This window comes from Podarcis cretensis, assembly GCF_951804945.1.
Source record: "Podarcis cretensis genome assembly, chromosome: 2".
NCBI classification, from domain to species: Eukaryota; Metazoa; Chordata; class Lepidosauria; order Squamata; family Lacertidae; genus Podarcis; species Podarcis cretensis.
In genome coordinates, this window is record NC_137171.1 from 10,191,493 (window position 1) to 10,209,689 (window position 18,197).

The 18,197-nt window shown below is 46.5% G+C and overlaps 1 protein-coding gene across 8 annotated transcripts in view; it reads left to right on the forward strand.

Moving 5' to 3' along the window:
• Positions 1-18,197, forward strand: part of ZNF385A (zinc finger protein 385A) — a 207,413-nt gene that overhangs the window by 110,920 nt on the left and 78,296 nt on the right. For 4 of the 8 annotated variants that reach the window (XM_079966765.1, XM_079966764.1, XM_079966766.1 and 1 more), the window contains exon 2: positions 8,339-8,523. The exons of 1 other annotated variant lie outside the window; for it this stretch is intronic. In XM_079966765.1, the coding sequence (XP_079822891.1) occupies positions 8,339-8,523 (185 nt within the window). The remainder of the gene's footprint in view (positions 1-8,338; positions 8,524-18,197) is intronic. 3 more of the 8 variants (XM_079966767.1, XM_079966762.1, XM_079966763.1) reach the window with 3 other exon arrangements.

The window sequence follows — 18,197 nt, forward strand, 5'->3', positions numbered from 1 at the left end:
TTCTCTGGCTCTGCCTGGACTCTAAGAGTCTTTAAATGATGGGTTAGCTTCTCTCAAACAGTAATAAATAATGCCTTTGAATGCCATCTATCCAAAGTAATGCGTGAAGAATCTTTCTTGCCCTGTGAAATGACCAATTAAGCTAGGACCATTAAATAAATTACTAGTTATTTTCACACAATAGCTACATTACTCTCCTCAAACACTGATAGCAAACACAACTTGGACTCCAACATCACACTTTCCCCAATAATAACCCCAATTTGTTTCACCATGTGTTCCCCAAAGACGCCCACCCCTGGACAAGCCCACCAGAGGTGCCGTCAAGTCCCCTTCTCATTGCGGTTCTGCCAACATAAACGGCATTGCCCAATGCTTGAACTCTGGCAAGCAAGAATGGAGTGCAACTCAGTGAGTTCTCACGAATGGTGGCTGAAACAGAGGACAGGGGCTTAGGGGTCCAAAGGTTATTCCAAAGACCAGGACCCACTTCCTGTCCAGTACCTCTCTCCCAAAGGACCATAAGGCCAGAAAAAGAAGAAAAGGTGGTCCTCAGTCGAATACCAGGCCTCTTCTGGACTCTGGAGAGGTAGCAACGAGAAGTTTATAAGCTGTGTGGGGACATACGGTAGTTGCTGTTCTCTCAACAGAAGGCTCCTGCAAAAATGAGCTAATTTAGTGAATCCTCAGTCAGTTAGTAGAAGTGCCCCTAATCTTATCTGTAACTTGTTGTGCCAACAAAGGGATAGATCGATCAAAGACATCCCGCAACTAGTGTGGCAGCCCCACTTTGTGCATTATGGAACTCAGAGCACCCTTGCTTGATATGGCAGATGAAATAGGAGAGTGGTCACTGCAGAAAGAAAGGGTTCTCGTTTCTTGTGCCATTTGTGCCAAACTAAACAATGAAAGAAAGGATGTGTCACTTTCTTCTACATTACCTTGTTGGCTGGTAGGGAAAGAAGTGCCCTAGGACCATTGTACCTACGGGACCGCCTCTCCCGGTATGCCCCACGGAGGACCTTAAGGTCCGTAAATAGCAACACCTTAGAGGTCCCGGGCCCTAAGGAAGTTAGATTAGCCTCAACCAGAGCCAGGGCCTTTTCAACATTGGCTCCGGCCTGGTGGAACGCTCTGTCTCATGAGACCAGGGCCCTGCAGGATCTGATTTCTTTCCGCAGGGCCTGTAAGACAGAGTTGTTCCGCCTGGCCTTTGGCTTGGAATCAATTTGATTCCCTCCCCCTCTTTCTTTTTTCCTTTCTCCTCCTGTGATGAGGCTGCATTTTAATGTTTTAGTGTTGTATTTTAATCTTGTTTTTTAAGTTGTATTTCAACCAACTTGTTTTTATTATTGGTTGTTAGCCGCCCTGAGCCCGGTCTTGGCTGAGGAGGGCTGGGTATAAATAAAATTATTATTATTATTAAGGAGCTGTTGATTTCATTCATTGCCTCCAACCCTACCCAAGTTTTAGTCTTGACCCCAAGAGACCGTAAAAAGAATCTGCCCTAATTGAAAGGCATCAAAATACAGTCTGTCTGTCTGTCTCTCACACCCACACTCGCCCCAACTTGAGATTTAGCGTAAGGAAGTTTGGTCAGTCATCTTGCCCTCTTGTTTCACAAAATAAAACGGTTCAAAAGTGATTGTTATTGTTTCATAATCCTGTCTGAGATAAAAATTGAGAGGGCTTGGAAGAAAAAAAGAAGGCGTGGGAGGGCTATTATTTTAATAGCAGCAATCCTGCCTAATAAGAATAAATTGAGGGGATGCCAGGATGCCAGGATCATAAGTCATATGTAATACATTGCAAAACAGGTACATTATTCAACCTAAGTCTAGATAAATCCTGTGACATATGAACCCCCAGGTATTTCAGGGGAGTCAGACACACCTTGATACCAAAAGCGCCACCTAATAAACAGCCATGTTCTTGGCCCCAGCTTCCAAAAACATTGTCTCCAATTTATCAAAATTAATGCCCAGCCCTGTCACAGAGCTAAATTTGCCAATTTCTCTTGCGGAAGAGGCATTTGGGGATCTGAAAGAACAGAGAGGTTGTCAGCAAAAAGTCTGAGGAGCTGTGAGTGACCTTTATAATCATAACCCTGTATCAATGAGTTCACCTGCAGAGATCCTGCCCAGTTTAAATAAGAAGGAAGACAAGAGATATCCCTATATAAAGTAAAAGGCAAAGAATCTAAATGATTTGTTCAAACCACAGCTCAGATCTAAAAACTAAAAGGCCCCAAGCTAAAAAGGCCCTAATGTTGTGAACCTCCCTCTTAAGAGAGTTGTTCCAGCATATTGATTGCTCTATTTTGGCGACCCTTTTGCGGGGAGTGTGCCAATCCACAGGGTTTGCAACTTGCAAATGTTACAGATTTCGCATGGAGCTGCCGCCACTTGCAAATGGGCTTTTGGGGGCACCCTCTGTGTGAAAGCTGTAAAGGTTATTCTTCTTTTGGTTATTCTTCCGCACAGGTGTGATCTTCTCTGTGCATCCTCAAGGGATGTCTGCACTCGACACCAGCTACTGTACTTGATCTCTTCATACCCTACAACATTTCTCCAGTGAAAATAGGGACGTCCTATTAAACAGAGAAACTAAAAACTGAAAGACTTGCCCATTCCTAGGCCAGTGCCATGTGACAGGAAAGTTGCGGACCACTTAAGGTCCAGGCTGCCTTTGGACCAAAGAACTGAGGTCCAGCGCCGAGGGCGTTCTGGCAGTTCCCTCGCTGCGAGAAGTGAGGTTACAGGGAACCAGGCAGAGGGCCTTCTTGGTTGTGGCGCCTGCCCTGTGGAATGCCCTCCCAGCAGATGTCAAGGCAATAAGCAACTATCTTACATTTAAAAGACATCTGAAGGCAGCCCTGTTTAGGGAAGTTTTTAGTGTTTAATGCTGTATTGTGTTTTTAATATTTGGTTGGAAGCTGCCCAGAGCAGTTGGGGAAACCCAGCCAGATGGGCGGAGTATAAATAAATGAATTATTATTATTATTATTATTATTATTATTATTATTATTATTTATTATTATTATTATATGGCCGGTGTGCCAGGCCTTTAGAGGATGCCACATGCCAAATCAGCCCTACTCCAAGGAAGGACCCCCCCGCTCGCAACACATAAAGTCATCAGCTGTCCCGGAAAGAATGCAATGTACAAAGCAAAGGTATTAAAAACATTTTTTTAAAAAAACTTCCCTATATAGTGCTGCCTTTTAGATGTCTTCTAAAGGTTGTAGAGTTGCTTATCTCCTTGGCTCGTGAGTTGCATAACTCCATACCCTCCAACATTTTTCCGATGATAATAGGGACGTCCTAAAGAAAAGCAACGACAAACCTAGACAGCATCTTAAAAAGCAGAGACATCACCTTGCCAACAAAGGCCCATATAGTTAAAGCTATGGTTTTCCCAGTAGTGATGTATGGAAGTGAGAGCTGGACCATAAAGAAGGCTGATCGCCAAAGAATTGATGCTTTTGAATTATGGTGCTGGAGGAGACTCTTGAGAGTCCCATGGACTGCAAGAAGATCAAACCTATCCATTCTGAAGGAAATCAGCCCTGAGTGCTCACTGGAAGGACAGATCCTGAAGCTGAGGCTCCAATACTTTGGCCACCTCATGAGAAGAGAAGACTCCCTGGTAAAGACTCTGATGTTGGGAAAGATGGAGGGCACATGGAGAAGGGGACGACAGAGGACAAGATGGTTGGATAGTGTTCTCGAAGCTACCAACATGAGTTTGACCAAATTGCGGGAGGCAGTGGGGGACAGGAGTGCTTGACATACTCTGGTCCATGGGGTCACGAAGAGTAGGACACGACTAAACAACAACAACAACAACAACAACAACAACAACAACAACAACAACAACAACGAAAAGCAGGACATTCTGGGATCATTTCAGAAACCGGGATGGCATCTGTAAATCCGGAGCTGTCCCTCGGAAATAGGGACATTTGCAGGGTATACTGATCAGTTGTGGTATGCCTAGACAGTCCACACATGACAGTTTGCCTTGTTCTTGTTTGCTCTGTCTCTGAATGACCAGGACAGGCAGCAAATCAGTTTAGCAGCCCACTTGCTCTCACACTGTCATTCCCAGGCTGTGTAACACATCAGTTCAGCAGGCGCTGTAAGCCCCTAAGGTGAGGGGAGCAGCTTTGGAGTCAAAGCCACAGCTGTGAAAGTCCAGTAGCAAGAACGATGGAGATTCTCTATGGATTCAGGCCTAACAAATGTCAGCTCTGTTTGTGCTCAGAGCAAGAGAAGCCTTCATTCTGCGTGGCGAATAAGCACATTGATATATCATATGCAAGTTAGGCCTCTCATCCGAAGCAAAGGTTTTTTGTTCCAAATCGATTAACTGTCTGGCTTTTAAGCAATCGGTCAATCAATCATTTGCATTTAAGTTCGTTTGTATACTCGGAAGCCCTTTTGAGGCTTTTGAAGGGAGCGTCATAATTTTATGTTACTGTTTTGCTGTGTTCAGCTATCTGCCACTCTTTACAGAGGCCAGAAGGCAAAGCTGGGTGTGAGGACTGGTTTAACATTAAAGGTGGAACAGCGAGGATGGCGTTGGCCCCTTCCAGACAGAGATGAGCCCTTACAAAAGTGCGTAATGCCAGAGTTTCCTTATTGTCAGCCCCGCTGATCTGGCAGTGTGTTGACGGTGGGGACTTTTCACCTGCATGTTAAGCTTGTGGTTGATATAAACACAGCAATTAATCATTTAATACTTGCAGCTGTGCTGCAGCTTCACTTGATTTGCATAAATGTGCTGCATTGGTATATATTATAACATCTGTACAAGTGTGTACCCAGGACTGGGTGTCATACAGACGTAAACCAGTTATGCACCCAGGCAAATCTAAGTTCTGCATCCAGAGAAGCTGAATTTTGCAACCTGTATATATTATGCAAACTTTTGCAGACTGCCTTACTTATTCTGCATTTTATTTTATTCACTATCCTTCATTACGTATTCTGGTTTGTTAGTTATGGGGTGGGGTATGTAGAGGTGGGAACTATGAAGGGCAATGATATCCTGTTATTAAAACTTACTCAGCTACCCCTTTTACTTCTGAGATTTAGGCTGTGTAAGCCCCACTGAACTCAGCAGTGCTTACTTCTAAGTAGGCATGTACCAGATCACACTGTTAGCAGGCTTCTTGCCATATATACATACATATAATTTAAATATACACTTATATATTTGCAGCCATAAGGTCTAGAAACTTGCTTTACAAAAATGAAACCTGAAACTCTGACAAAGCTTGAATTTTGCAGCTGATGCAGGCTTTAGCACCCCACCCCAGCAAACCTTCCCATTTCTCAAATTATTCTCTGGCTCAAATAAGCTCAAATCTTAGCCCTCTTGCAACCCCCTTGCACAATACTGTAATGATCCACTTCCTTCTCCATTGTGAGATTGTTCATGACCTTGCTGTTGGAAACGGCCCAAAAACCACGGACCAGTGAGTGTCTGGGTCTGATTTCTCTCTCTCCTTGCGGCGTCACAGTTGTGTTTTACTTAATACATTCTGCTGCTTTGCTTCATTACTGAATTAAGCTCTAGGAGGACACATCCAAGCACACCAAGGCTTTGGGGAAATAGAAAATCTTCCCTTGTGACTTTGTAGGGGTCCTTATCAGTATAAATACGTTGCAGAGGGCGCCCAGCAAGTCGCAATGGATGTGCAACACCTTGTACAAGTTTGGGGATTTGCCTACAGAGGCTGCAAAGAGCGCTGGCAAAACTGACCAATTCCTCTTCTGCTCACCTCAAGACCCCTTTCCAGTTTCACCTCCACAGTGAAAAGGCATCTCCCAGCTTAGTGCAGAGCGGGGAGCGAAAGAATGCCAGTTTCACTGTTGCTCTTTTCTGCCTTTACGGTGGCGACTAGATGATGTGCAATTACCACTGAACTTTCCAGGACTGATGGCTGGCTGCACAAATGGTTATGTAAGCAATCGAGGAGGGAGAGAGAAACAGCTTTTTTTCTTTGTTTTTTTTGGCGGTGTGATTGTGGTGGTGGAGGGAATACGCATGCCCATGCAGAAGCCTTTTTTGGGGTGGAAACTCCACAGATGTCAGATATTTTGCAGTGTTTCCATTGGCTATCTGGCTCTAGGTGGGCTGGACCAGTTCAACACATCCCTAACTGTATAGTTTGCTGCTGCGCTCCAAGTGTGTGCTGCAGATTTGCACCCTTTCGTGTAAAGCTGCGTTTATAGCACCCAAGTCAACTCGTTTGCCATGTGCAAGGACTTATCAGTCATAGCCCCAAGACTCACTGCGCTGGGGAGCGTGGCTGAGTGTGCTTGCTAAAAGAATCCCTAGAACAGAGATAGCAAACCTTTCAGGCTCTTGATGTTGCTGGACATCATTTCCCATCTTCTCTGACAACTGGCCATCCATGCTTCTTGGGTCTGATGGGAACTGGAAACTCAACAACAACTAGAGGGCCATAGTTTCCTTTTTAATTCAATTATTTTTGCAACTTTCAAAAGTTTAACATATACTGTACACTCCAATACATAAAAATTTTTTATTTTGTTCTGTTGACTTCCCACCCTGTTTTCCATGGTGTTTTTATTTCTCCCCCTCTGCTGCACCCTAGTAAAGGTAAAGGGTAAAGGGACCCCTGACCATTAGGTCCAGTCGTGTCCGACTCTGGGGTTGCGGTGCTCATCTTTCTTTATTGGCTGAGGGAGCTGGCGTACAGCTTCCGGGTCATGTGGCCAGCATGACTAAGCCGCTTCTGGCGAACCAGAGCAGCGCACGGAAACGCCGTTTACCTTCCTGCCGGAGCGGTACCATTTATCTACTTGCACTTTGACATGCTTTTGAACTGCTAGGTTGGCAGGAGCAGGGACCGAGCAACGGGAGCTCACTCCGTCATGGGGATTCAAACAGCCGTCCTTCTGATTGGCAAGTCCTACGCCCTATACCACAACAACAATACAATAATCTCTCATTTCTTCTGTTGCTCATAGTTCAAATCCTGCTCGCGAGTTCATCATGCTAGAGTATTTCTTTAACTAATCTGAATAGGGCTTCCATTCTTCCACAGAACAGTCATTAGGTTCTCTTATTTTGGCTCTTCTGGGATATCTTTCATGTCAGTTTCTATAAGCCTTGGCCACCAAGTTGGCAATGAATATCTTGACTGTTCTAGGCAAATGCAGGGTTTGATTCCTGGGATCCACTTGCCACCCACAAGAGTAACCCGCTTGTATTTCTGGAACCTACTTTTGCTTGTGACAGTAGCGGTTGACAGGTACAACCAGCTAGCATGCCACAGGACACCGGCGCCTAGGCCTAATTTATCAGGTGTGCAAACCTGCAAACTCAACTCTCTCATTTATGCTGCTGGTTTCTTTCGACAGATATGTGCATGAAACACATAGCTAGCACGTGTGTGCTCAGTTCAGCATGCTGTAACGTAGTGAACAGTATGTTGGACACCATTGGGTAGACCCAGGGTTTAAATAGTATGAAGTCCACTTGGGTATCTCCCTCTGAGTGTTTTCCCACAGCAATTTATTGTGGACTTGGTGCTGATTGGGCACGCAAGTTCTGCACAGTGTCCACACACAAGCTTGTCCCTGTCAAAATGCCATCCTATATTTTACCCGTTTAATCTGGAGCTGCTGTTTAGACAGGATTTGTGTGTTTATGTGCTGAATATGAGCAGCACTGAGTCCACAGTAAACGGACATGTGGAAGCCCCCCCTGTCTTGACATAATCTACTTTGCAAGATTGTGGTGCGTGAGAATAAAATGGGCCAATCTCATCTATGCTGCAAAGGAACATAAAAAAACCTCCCACCAAAACCCTTCAAAATCTGTGTTTAACTTGAAAAGATTTCTCCCCAAATTAAAAATACTGTTGAATTCAAGCTCGGATCTGAAACGCATAGTCTGAGATTTCTGCAGATTTGAAATATGAGGCCCTGTCTGGGAATTTGGATGTTTTTAAGTTTGAGATATTGATATGTGCAACAACCAGTTATTGTGTTCTTTGGAAATGTCCAGCGTTGCTGATAATAGCTTGATTTAAATCTTCAACCATTCATTTTTGCTCTTGTTCACCCTAAGCTTTCATTTGCATTCCTTGCTTCTGCTTTCATGGATTGTTGTTACTGCATTTTTTTTTAATATACTCCGCAAGTCTCTTTGAGAAAGTCCTTTTCGTTTGTAAAATTTGTGCAAGTTTAAAATCATTTGGTCCTAGCCTCTTTTCCTCTGCCCTTTACCCCTGACCCTCTGCATCGCCCACATCACAGGGCAAACTGTTGATGCTTTCCCCTTGTCTCTCCTTGCCTAGGCAGCCTGAGCCGGGCGGGCCCAATCCCGGCCATCCTGCGCCCACCACCTGCCATGATGCAGCAACCCCTCGATCTCAAGCCCTTCCTGTCGTTCCCTATGGAGGCGCAGCCGGCCGTGGGCCTCTTCGCAGGTTTCAACACGGTAAGGCCGTGGCTGCTTCCGGCCCAGGAGGTACAGGCTCGGGTAGGACTGTTTGTATAACTCCTCCTACTTTCCTTCTTCTCTTCCTCTGCCCCCACCAGAGAAAGGGGCTTTGACCTGGACACCTGGCCCCTGGGAATGCCAGGTGAGGCACCCAGGGCTCACAGATGAGGGTGCGGGAGGGGTTACGTTAGCCCTGGAGACAAGTGGTGGCTGGGGCCCGTTTGGGACTGGTAGGGTGGAAGGCAGGGAGATCAACAGTAGGTGGCGCCAGAGAGCTCATGGCAAGTTGTATCATAGAGTTGAAGGGACCCTGAGGGTCATCTACTCCAAACCATGCAATGCAGGAATATGCACCTCGGCCCAGTATACCTGAACGGCCTCGGCCCAGTATACCTGAAGGAGCGTCTCCACCCCCATCATTCTGCCCGGACGCTGAGGTCCAGCGCTGAGGGCCTTCTGGCGGTTCCCTCATTGCGAAAAGCAAAGCTACAGGGAACCAGGCAGAGGGCCTTTTCGGTAGTGGCACCCGCCCTGTGGAACGCCCTCCCATCAGGTGTCAAAGAGATAAATAACCACCTAACATTCAGAAGACATCTGAAGGCAGCCCTGTTCAGGGAAGTTTTCAATGTGTGATATTTTAATGTATTTTAAATCTTTGTTGGAAACCGCCCAAAGTGGCTGGGGAGACCCAGCCAGTTGGGCGGAGTACAAATAATAAATTATTATTATTATTATTATTATTATTATTATTATTATTATTATTATTATTATTTATTATTATTAATTACCTGTCCCATACGGGGATCGAAGCTGCAACCTTAGCTTTATCAGCACCATGTTCTGAAGGCAGTCAGGTGGGGGCTGGCTGGGGGCCACGCTGGGGTTGGTGGGCGAGCCGAATGGATCAGCCTCCAGGGGAGATCTGAACGCAGACCCCGGCCAGGGAAGCTAGCTATGCCTGCTTTAAGCACACGCTTCAAATGGCTCACTTAAGGAGACTGCAGCACCACATCTCCTTAAATCACAAGAGATCTCAAATCATAGAACTGCACAGTTGGAAGGGACCACAAGGGTCATCTAGTCTGAACTGCGGCAGTGCAGGAATATTTTGCCCAACGTGGGGCTGCCACCCATGACCCTGGAATTAACCATCATGCTTCTGCTGGAGTGGGGTGGGGACGGGCAGAGAGAGGACAACTGGCTCGTCAAGTGTTTACATGCACTCCAAAGCATGTTGCCACTCGGTCGATGGTCTCCTGCCTCTCTGCCCACTCACTGCTGCAGCAGAAAAATGGGTAGGCTTCAGCAAGTTGTTGGGGGTCAGGTTCTGTAGGGAAATTGGGACTCACTAGCCTTGCTTGGGAGTTTTGCTGGCTTTGGAATTTTGCTAGTTTTTCAGTTTGTCTTGTCAGGCTAGTAAAAAAATAATAATACAGTGGTACCTCGGTTTACGAACTTAATCCGTTCCGGAAGTCCGTTCTTAAACCAAAACCATTCTTAAACTGAGGCGCACTTTCCCTAATGAGTCCTCCTGCCCTTCCACCCTTCAGATTCCATTCTTAGACCGAGGTAAAGTTCTCAAACCAGGACACTATTTCCGGTTTTGCGGAGTTTGTAAACCAAATCGTTCTTAGACTGGACTGTTCTTAAACCGAGGTACCACTGTAATGGCAGGTAGGTACCACAAATAGGTGGTGAAGAAGAAGAAGAAGAAGAAGAAGAAGAAGAAGAAGAAGAAGAAGAAGAAGAAGAAGAAGAGTAGTAGTAGTAGTAGTAGTTTGGATTTGATATCCCGCTTTATCACTACCCGAAGGAGTCTCAAAGCGGCTAACATTCTGCTTTCCCTTCCTCCCCCACAACAAACACTCTGCGAGGTGAGTGGGGCTGAGAGACTTCAGAGAAGTGTGACTGGCCCAAGGTCACCCAACAGCTGCATGTGGAGGAGCGGGGAAGCGAACCCGGTTCACCCGATTACGAGTCCACCGCTCTGAACCACTACACCACGCTGGCTCTCATGAAGGAACATAGCCTTTAATGTATGTGGGTTGAGGAGATCAGATCCACTGCATGTGTGGTGCATCATAGAACTGTAGAGCTGGAAGGGAGCCTGAGGGAATCTTTTGCTCACCAGACCACCTCAACTTGTACGCCAGGAATGGGGAAGCTGTTTCCCCACCACCACCAGATGTTGCTGGACTACAACTCCCATCATCTCTGACCATTGGCCATTGGCTGGGGCTGATGGAAGGCCACCGGTTCCTTGTCCCTGCTGTACACCTTTGAGGGCAGCCTCCTCTTCACTGCATGTGTGCCTGGCCTTTAAGATACGAAGTACCATGTGAGCATGCCTAGTAATGATTTGCCGCCTTGTGGAGAGTTCTCATCTCCATTTCAGGGGGCAGCTGGAGATCAGTGATTGTGCTCAGGTCATTGGTTAGGAACCAAGACGTGTGTATGTGTTAAAGAGCAGTAATCAGGCTCTTTTGCAGTGACTCCATTCCCATTCCTGCACGGAGTGAGGCAGGTATTCTCAGCTGGTGATGGTGTGTTTAGTCATTTGGTCGCTTTGCCTATGTTGGAGTGACCTCTGCTGGAGAGAGAGAGAGAGAGAGAGAGAGAGAGATGAGAAGCTGTACTGGCTACTGGCTCCCTAAAGGCTATTTTTCTTTTTAATGGAATAAGCTTTCTTGGACTACAATCCACTTAATCAGATGCATGGAGTGTTATTCCGAGCTGCAGGAATATGGGTGTGTATAATTGTAATCAGTGTGGTCAGAAGGAAAGGAAGTGTAGCAGAGGGTACAGATGGTGATGATTATATCCTTAATAGTGGCCATTCACAAAACAAACAGGCAGGCACAGATGTGACCGATAGCACAGGCATCCTGGCATTGGTTAGCCAATTAATGTAAGCAGTGTGATTGTGCTGATTCAATCCGCTAGCGATAGCACGGAACCTCTTGAGGAATTACAATTCAGCAGTTTCATGCTGCAGTCTTCCTTTGAAGGTCCTTTGTCCCAGTATGGTCAGATACAGAGTGGCCTGGGAAGTTGAAATACTCCTCCACTGGTTTCTCAACATTGCCATTTAAACTTTTGCATAGAAATGGTTCTGTAGAAGGACTTCGTTGGCAGATGACGACATATATCTTGTTGAAAGATGTGCAGACAAATGAACTCCTGGTGTTGCAGATGACATTGCTGAATCCTGTAATAGTGCTGGTAGAGAAGACATGGGAGCAGCGTTCGATCTGGGTCATACACATAGCTGCAGTTTAGAATTACCAGTACCCTGAATTTATTAGTCTTTGAAGGTGCACAAACCTTTAGGTGGTTTTAGCTACAAGAATCTAGCACTGCTACCCCTCTGAAAGCTGTACTGCATGATTGCAGGGAAGGCAAGAGAGCATGAGTAGGCAAACTAAGGCCCAGGGACCGGATCCGGCCCAATTGCCATCTAAATCCGGCCTGCGGATGGTCCGAGAATCAGTGTGTTTTTACATAGTAGAATGTGTTCCTTTTATTTAAAATGCATCTCTGGGTTATTTGTGGGGCCTGCCTGCTGTTTTTACATGAGTAGAATGTGTGCTTTTATTTGAAATGCATCTCTGGGTTATTTGTGGGGCATAGGAATTTGTTCATTATTTCCCCCCAAAAAAATATAGCCCGGCCCCCCCACAAGGTCTGAGGGACAGTGGACCGGCCCCCTGCTGAAAAAGTTTGCTGACCCCTGCTTTAGAGTGACTTGGGGGTTTATTTTGATCCCATCTACCTTCCTTCCAAAATCACATCTGGATAGAGTTAGAAATAGGGACAGCGATAGATTGAGAGAGAGAGATTAGGTCTGGAGGCTGTAATCAGCAGGCTGAAACCCTGCTAGACTATACCTAAAGCTTTAATTCCAGGAAGCGCTGGCAGAGGGAGCAAGGTTTGCAGCAGAGAAGCAGCAGGTGGGCCATTAACCCTTTTCTTGGTTCCAGTTACAGATAGGTAGTCGTGTTGGTCTGCCATAGTCAAAACAAAATTAAAAAATTCCTTCCAGTAGCACCTTAAAAACCAACTAAGTTAGTTCTTGGTATGAGCTTTCGTGTGCATGCACACTTCTTCAGATACACACCTTTTCTTGGTTGATTTCTTGTGTATTTCTTCAGATACACACCTTTTCTTGGTTGACATTCCCCCCTTCTCCCCCCTCCAAACCCCTCCTAGAATGCACATTTGCTACATCGCAAGGGAAAGTGTTTTGAATTGGGTAAAGGGTTAAACTGCCACGCCTGCTGCTTCTCCCACTGCAGATTGTTCTCACTGTTCTGCAGCTCTTCAGCAACCTGGTTTAGGAGCTGGGGGTCCAGTTCAGCCTTTTATGTATTAAAAGTACAAGAATAAGGAAGAAGTGGGTTTCCTTCCTGTGTTGCCAGGCAGCTGTCTGCAGGGGGAGCCACAGCCCTTGTATGTCCATGCTGGGATGGTGGGTGCTCTCCAGACATATCTGTCTGGAATGGCGGATGTCCAGGCAGCGATGACTTTATACAGTACTTGGGAAATGAGAAGCAACAGGAGGGCCATCTGTCCCAGGCTGAGTTCCCCTTAGAGAGTCAGGACCCCGCTGTGCAGGGCAGCAAATTCTCTTGCAGCAGTATAAGCAAATAGTAGAGTTGCTTAGCTCTGCAATGTGGAGAAGGTAAACTTTTTAATGAATTCTCTTCCACACCTGCCACTCAAGGAGTGCCCTCCGTATGTAGTCGGACTCCATTTCCCATCAGCCTCAGCCAGCATAGCCAGTGGCCAGGGATGATTAGAGCTGTAGTCCTGGAGGACTCCCCTGATTGTCTTTACCTTCACAATAACCTTGAGAGGTATGTCAGGTTGAGGCTGCTGCTTTGTGTTCTGCACGGATTTGAACCCAGGATCTCCTAGTTGCAAACTGAGCTCCCCCAAACACGTCAAGGAAACTCCAAACAATCCAGCGAAACACATTCTCCACATTGTTACTCTTGTCACTTTGCTAAGATGGATTGTTGACGGTTTATTTTTCGACTTTACTTGCTTTCGTTTGTGAACTGCTTCCCATCAAATATCTCAAAGCGATTTCACAAAAGAATCATTCCAATCCTTTTTATGCTTCCGCCTCTCCCACTAGGGAGGTTTTCAACTACCTCGTTCTGCTCACAGAAGCCTGCATAAGGACTCCCGCTAGTGCAGTGGGGTTTGCCCCTCTTCCCGCTGTGTCCTACAAATCCATTCAGGAGGGTTAGGAAATCCCTCAAAACAGGGTGCAGGTGCAGGGGAGGAGAGGGGAGATAGTTACAGAGTCATAAGACTCAAAGAATCGCAAAATTGGAAACGACCCTGAGGACCGTCTAGTCCAACCCTCTTCAATGCAGGAATCCTGCCCCAGGCCTGGGCTCGAACCACCAACCTTCTGGTTAACAGTCAGGTGCACTGACCCATTGTGCCACCTAGAGAGTAAGCTTGCATCGGGCAAGCAGAAAAGCTTGTGCTGATAGAACAGTCTCCTTAGTGCTACATGGAATTTTACCGCAATTTCCAGCCATGTTTTACTGCACTGAGCTGGCATGATGGGTTTTTTTGGTGGGAGGGGGGACTAAAATTTCAAACCGTAATGTGGGAACCCACCTTTTGAAATCCAGATTTGACCATTTGGCCTGGCTTTAAATGTGTGGGATAACAATCTTGCTTTCCCTTTCAAACATTGATCATCACCATTGCAGAAAGCTAGCCTGTCTCTGCCTATCCCAGACCAATCTAGGTAAGGTAAAGGGACCCCTGACCATTGGGTCCAGTTGTGAGTGACTCTGGGGTTGCGCCACTCATCTCACTTTATTGGCTGAGGGAGCCGGCGTACAGCTTCCGGGTCATGTGGCCAGCATGACTAAGCAGCTTCTGGCGAACCAGAGCAGCGCACGGAAACGCCGCTTACCTTCCCGCCGGAGCGGTACCTATTTATCTACTTGCACTTTGAGGTGCTTTCGAACTGCTCGGTTGGCAGGAGCAGGGACCGAACAACAGGAGCCCCCCCCCCCCCGTCGCAGGGATTTGAACCGCCGACCTTCTGATTGGCAAGTCCTAGGCTCTGTGGTTTAACCCACAGCACCACCCGCGTCCCTGTCCCCCAAAAGCACTTGGTTTTAAAGGAATTGAGGCTAATGGGTAAACTGAATCCAGAGCAGCTTCAAAGCTTGCATGATATACAATGAACATGTCTTTAAAATTAGATAAGCCATCAAGAACAATACCAAGTGTCTCTGGCCATTCTGTTCTTCTTGAGCTTTGGCCTGTTCTGACATTCTTCCCCCCCATCTCTGAGTTCCCAAGGTTTACATTTTCCTCCTCCTTCTGAAGAATCTGGTTGTGATATCCAGATTTCCCAGACCCTTGGTTTTTAAGAATTGCTTGCAAGAGAGGATTCTTGCAAAGGCCGCTTCCCTTGTCACTGCAGCACTGGGACTGGAAAAACAGCCACACTGGTAACTTACACTCCAGATACCTCTATCCTTAAAGGCACAAATGCATGAAATCCAGAAATACAAGCCATCACACATTTGGCCCATGTTGTGTGTTGAGACCCCGCAGCCACCCCCTCGTTGGAAAAATTCACACAAGGACACAGATATTAGGTTTATGTTATTGGGCAAATTTTGGCCACAACTTTATTGAAATTACAGAATGTGAGCTGTATTGGCTTAGGCATTGATTGGACCTGACTATATCTGACTCCTGCCCATTGTGCAAGAAGTCCAGTAAGGGTAAGCTACCGGTAGGGGGTGCCCTGTCGTTGCAGACCAACTCAAGCTCCCCCTGGTGTTCCCGTCAGGGTCGTGGCATGGCCCTAGCCCCCGACCGGGCTTCAGACAAGATCAACACCCCCGGATTCCTTTAACGGATTACCCTTAAGCATGGAGGGGCAGGTGATGGCCACACCTCCCCTCCCCCACACAAGGTCAAACCATGCCTAACCGCAACCCTAACAAAGTTGTGACGATTGCTACAAGGTAGGCGAAAACCAAGTGGCCAGTGCCAATTTGCCAAGTGGAAAAATTCCTACCAGGCCCCTCGGACAACCAAGGCGACCAGCCGAAGTCCATAGCAAGGTCATTGCCTAACCTGCAAAATAGGGAGGGAGGGCGGGTGATTGAGAAAGCGAGCCAAAGAGGAAGTCCTCTGGTTCACTCCTCCGTTTAAACGGCTCCGGCCATGGCTCCCGCAGCCAGCGGATTGGCTGGCCGGGCTCTAGCGTGACCGGGATCCCCCAGGCAATGGGGGACAAAGTTCCCCGCCCCCGGTGGGGAGTGGGTGGCGAACGCGGTCCACCGCAACTCCTCCCCACTGGGAAGTGGAGCGGATCTGTGCTGTTAAAGGATGGGAGCCTTCCCCCCCCCCCTTTGTATTTAAACCACACATACACTTGGGGCTCCCCATGGCACGGCCATACAGTCTTCCTAAAGAAGAAAACCACGCTTGCCTGCTGTTTCTTTTAGTGTGTTAAGTAGGCCACTTAAGACCTCAATTATTAAGAGCCCCACTGATGACTCTTCACTGTGAGAGGTCAGCGTTTAACTCAGGGGTGGAAAAACTTTCCTTTTTTTCCCTGCTGAGGCCCACATTCCCTCCAAGGTAATCCTTTGAGGGCTGCCAGAACCCGCGGTGAGCAGTGAGAAAGAGTCAAACGTGAGTTGGGTGCCCCCCTTTGCTTCTCTCGCCACCCCCTTTTTGTACTGTTTTCTCTCCTGCTAGCTGTCCACGTGCAGTCGGGTTCCGTGTCATATGAAATTAGGCTGCAAGGCGCCCACCCTGCTGGGTTTCCTGTTTGTCCTGAATTCCTGCCTGAGAATGAAATTGACATGCCTCTAATAACCTCACAGTGAAAATGGCCTGCAATAGATATATTTTCTGGAATTTATATTGGCTTGATTTTTAAGACATTGCTTGTAAGACCAGCAGTGTTTGAAATTAGCCAGGCGCCAGGTGCGTTTTGCAACTGACGTGGGTCCAATTATTGTTGCTTTTTTAATATATATATTTTATTCAAAATTAAAACAAAACATACTATCCAAGGGTCCAGTTGTGACCATGTGGAGATCTCTAGATGCCAGCCTGGCAACTTGGGAGAACAAAATGTCACTTAGAGAAGGACCTGAAATATTTTCCTTGAAGCTTGAATTAGTTTTATTCTGGATTGTTTTGTGTGATGTTTTGTAACATTTTGTGTGATGTTTTGTACAATGTGTTGTAAACGACATTGAAATTTGTTCTTTAAAATATACGGTGGTAATAGAAATGGAAATAACAACAACAACAATCGCTTAGGGGGCAGAGAACAGTGCCTACACATTCCATTGTGGTGACCGCAGCCTAGGTTAAAGGTGCCATTTGGTGATTAGATTATTTACAGCTACAATAACCTTCCATATAAAAATAAAAATGAAAATAAATTTATTTATTTATACCCCGCCCATCTGGCTGAGTTTCCCCAGCCACTCTGGGCGGCTCCCAATCGAGTGTTAAAAACAATACAGCATTAAATATTAAAAACTTCCCTAAACAGGGCTGCCTTCAGATGTATTTTAAAGATAAGATAGCTGCTTATTTCCTTCACATCTGATGGGAGGGCGTTCCACAGGGCGGGCGCCACTACCATAAAATTATGGACTGGTCATTTCTTCGTCAGAGGGCAAATGGGCAAATTTAGCAGGGGATCAAATACTTCTCCCCCTCACTGTATCTGAGTTTCCAATACTGTGTAACACCCACGTTGGCAAAAGCCAAGGAGCCCTCCATTTTCTCTCTCGTCACTTGCTTCCCCAGGTCAAAATAATCCCAGGTGGAACCCTGTGGGCCAGGCTGCACATTAAGCAAATAATCCACAATCGAGATCTCCCAGAGTGGTGTTTTTATTGTGATTGATATTTAAATGCAACCATGGAGAGATGGGGCGTTATGATATTTTTTTGGAGCTGGAGGAGGGGGCAGCACTGTTTTCTTCTTGCTAATTTCCTCCATCTAAATCTTCTCTTCCCTAGCAAAATGCTAATTAGTCCCTGCAAAAGCGAGGGGGGGGGGAAATCCGATATCATCTAATGGCAGCTTTGGGCTAGGATTTGGGGAGAGGGGGCTGATTGAAGCAGAGATAATATTTCAAATGCCTCCCCTCCGCACAGCTGCATTAAGTAAAAATAAACATGACAGAAAATCTAACCATGGATCTTTTCAGTAACATGAAGTTTGGCCCCAAATAACCCTACACTTAAGGTGGGCGGAGATCAGGATGTCCTGGGGCAGGACTAGCCAAAGAATCTTTGGTGCTCTGTTTTAGTGACTTCCCCCCCCCCCAGCTTCTTCTATTCCCTGTCCCCTCCGGGGAATATCGTTGCTTTATTCCAGAGAGTACCAGAGCACACAGACTTCGGTACTCTTTGCACAGAAAAACAGACTTTCTCAAAATTGCTCTTGGCTCTCCCCAAAGATGAAACGTTTTTCCAAGATGAATTAACCTTCTGGCCCGTCCAATCTCACTTCCAAGCTGTCACCATCTCAAAACTCTTCTGTTCTCCCTCCTGCCTTCGTTGCTTCCTTCCTTCTTGCATCCCTTCCTGAAAACAGCTTCCACACTGCCTTTGACCCCTAAGAGCAGTGGTGAAGAAGGATTTTGTTGTCCTTGGACCATGACTCTAATAATCCCTGACCATTAACCA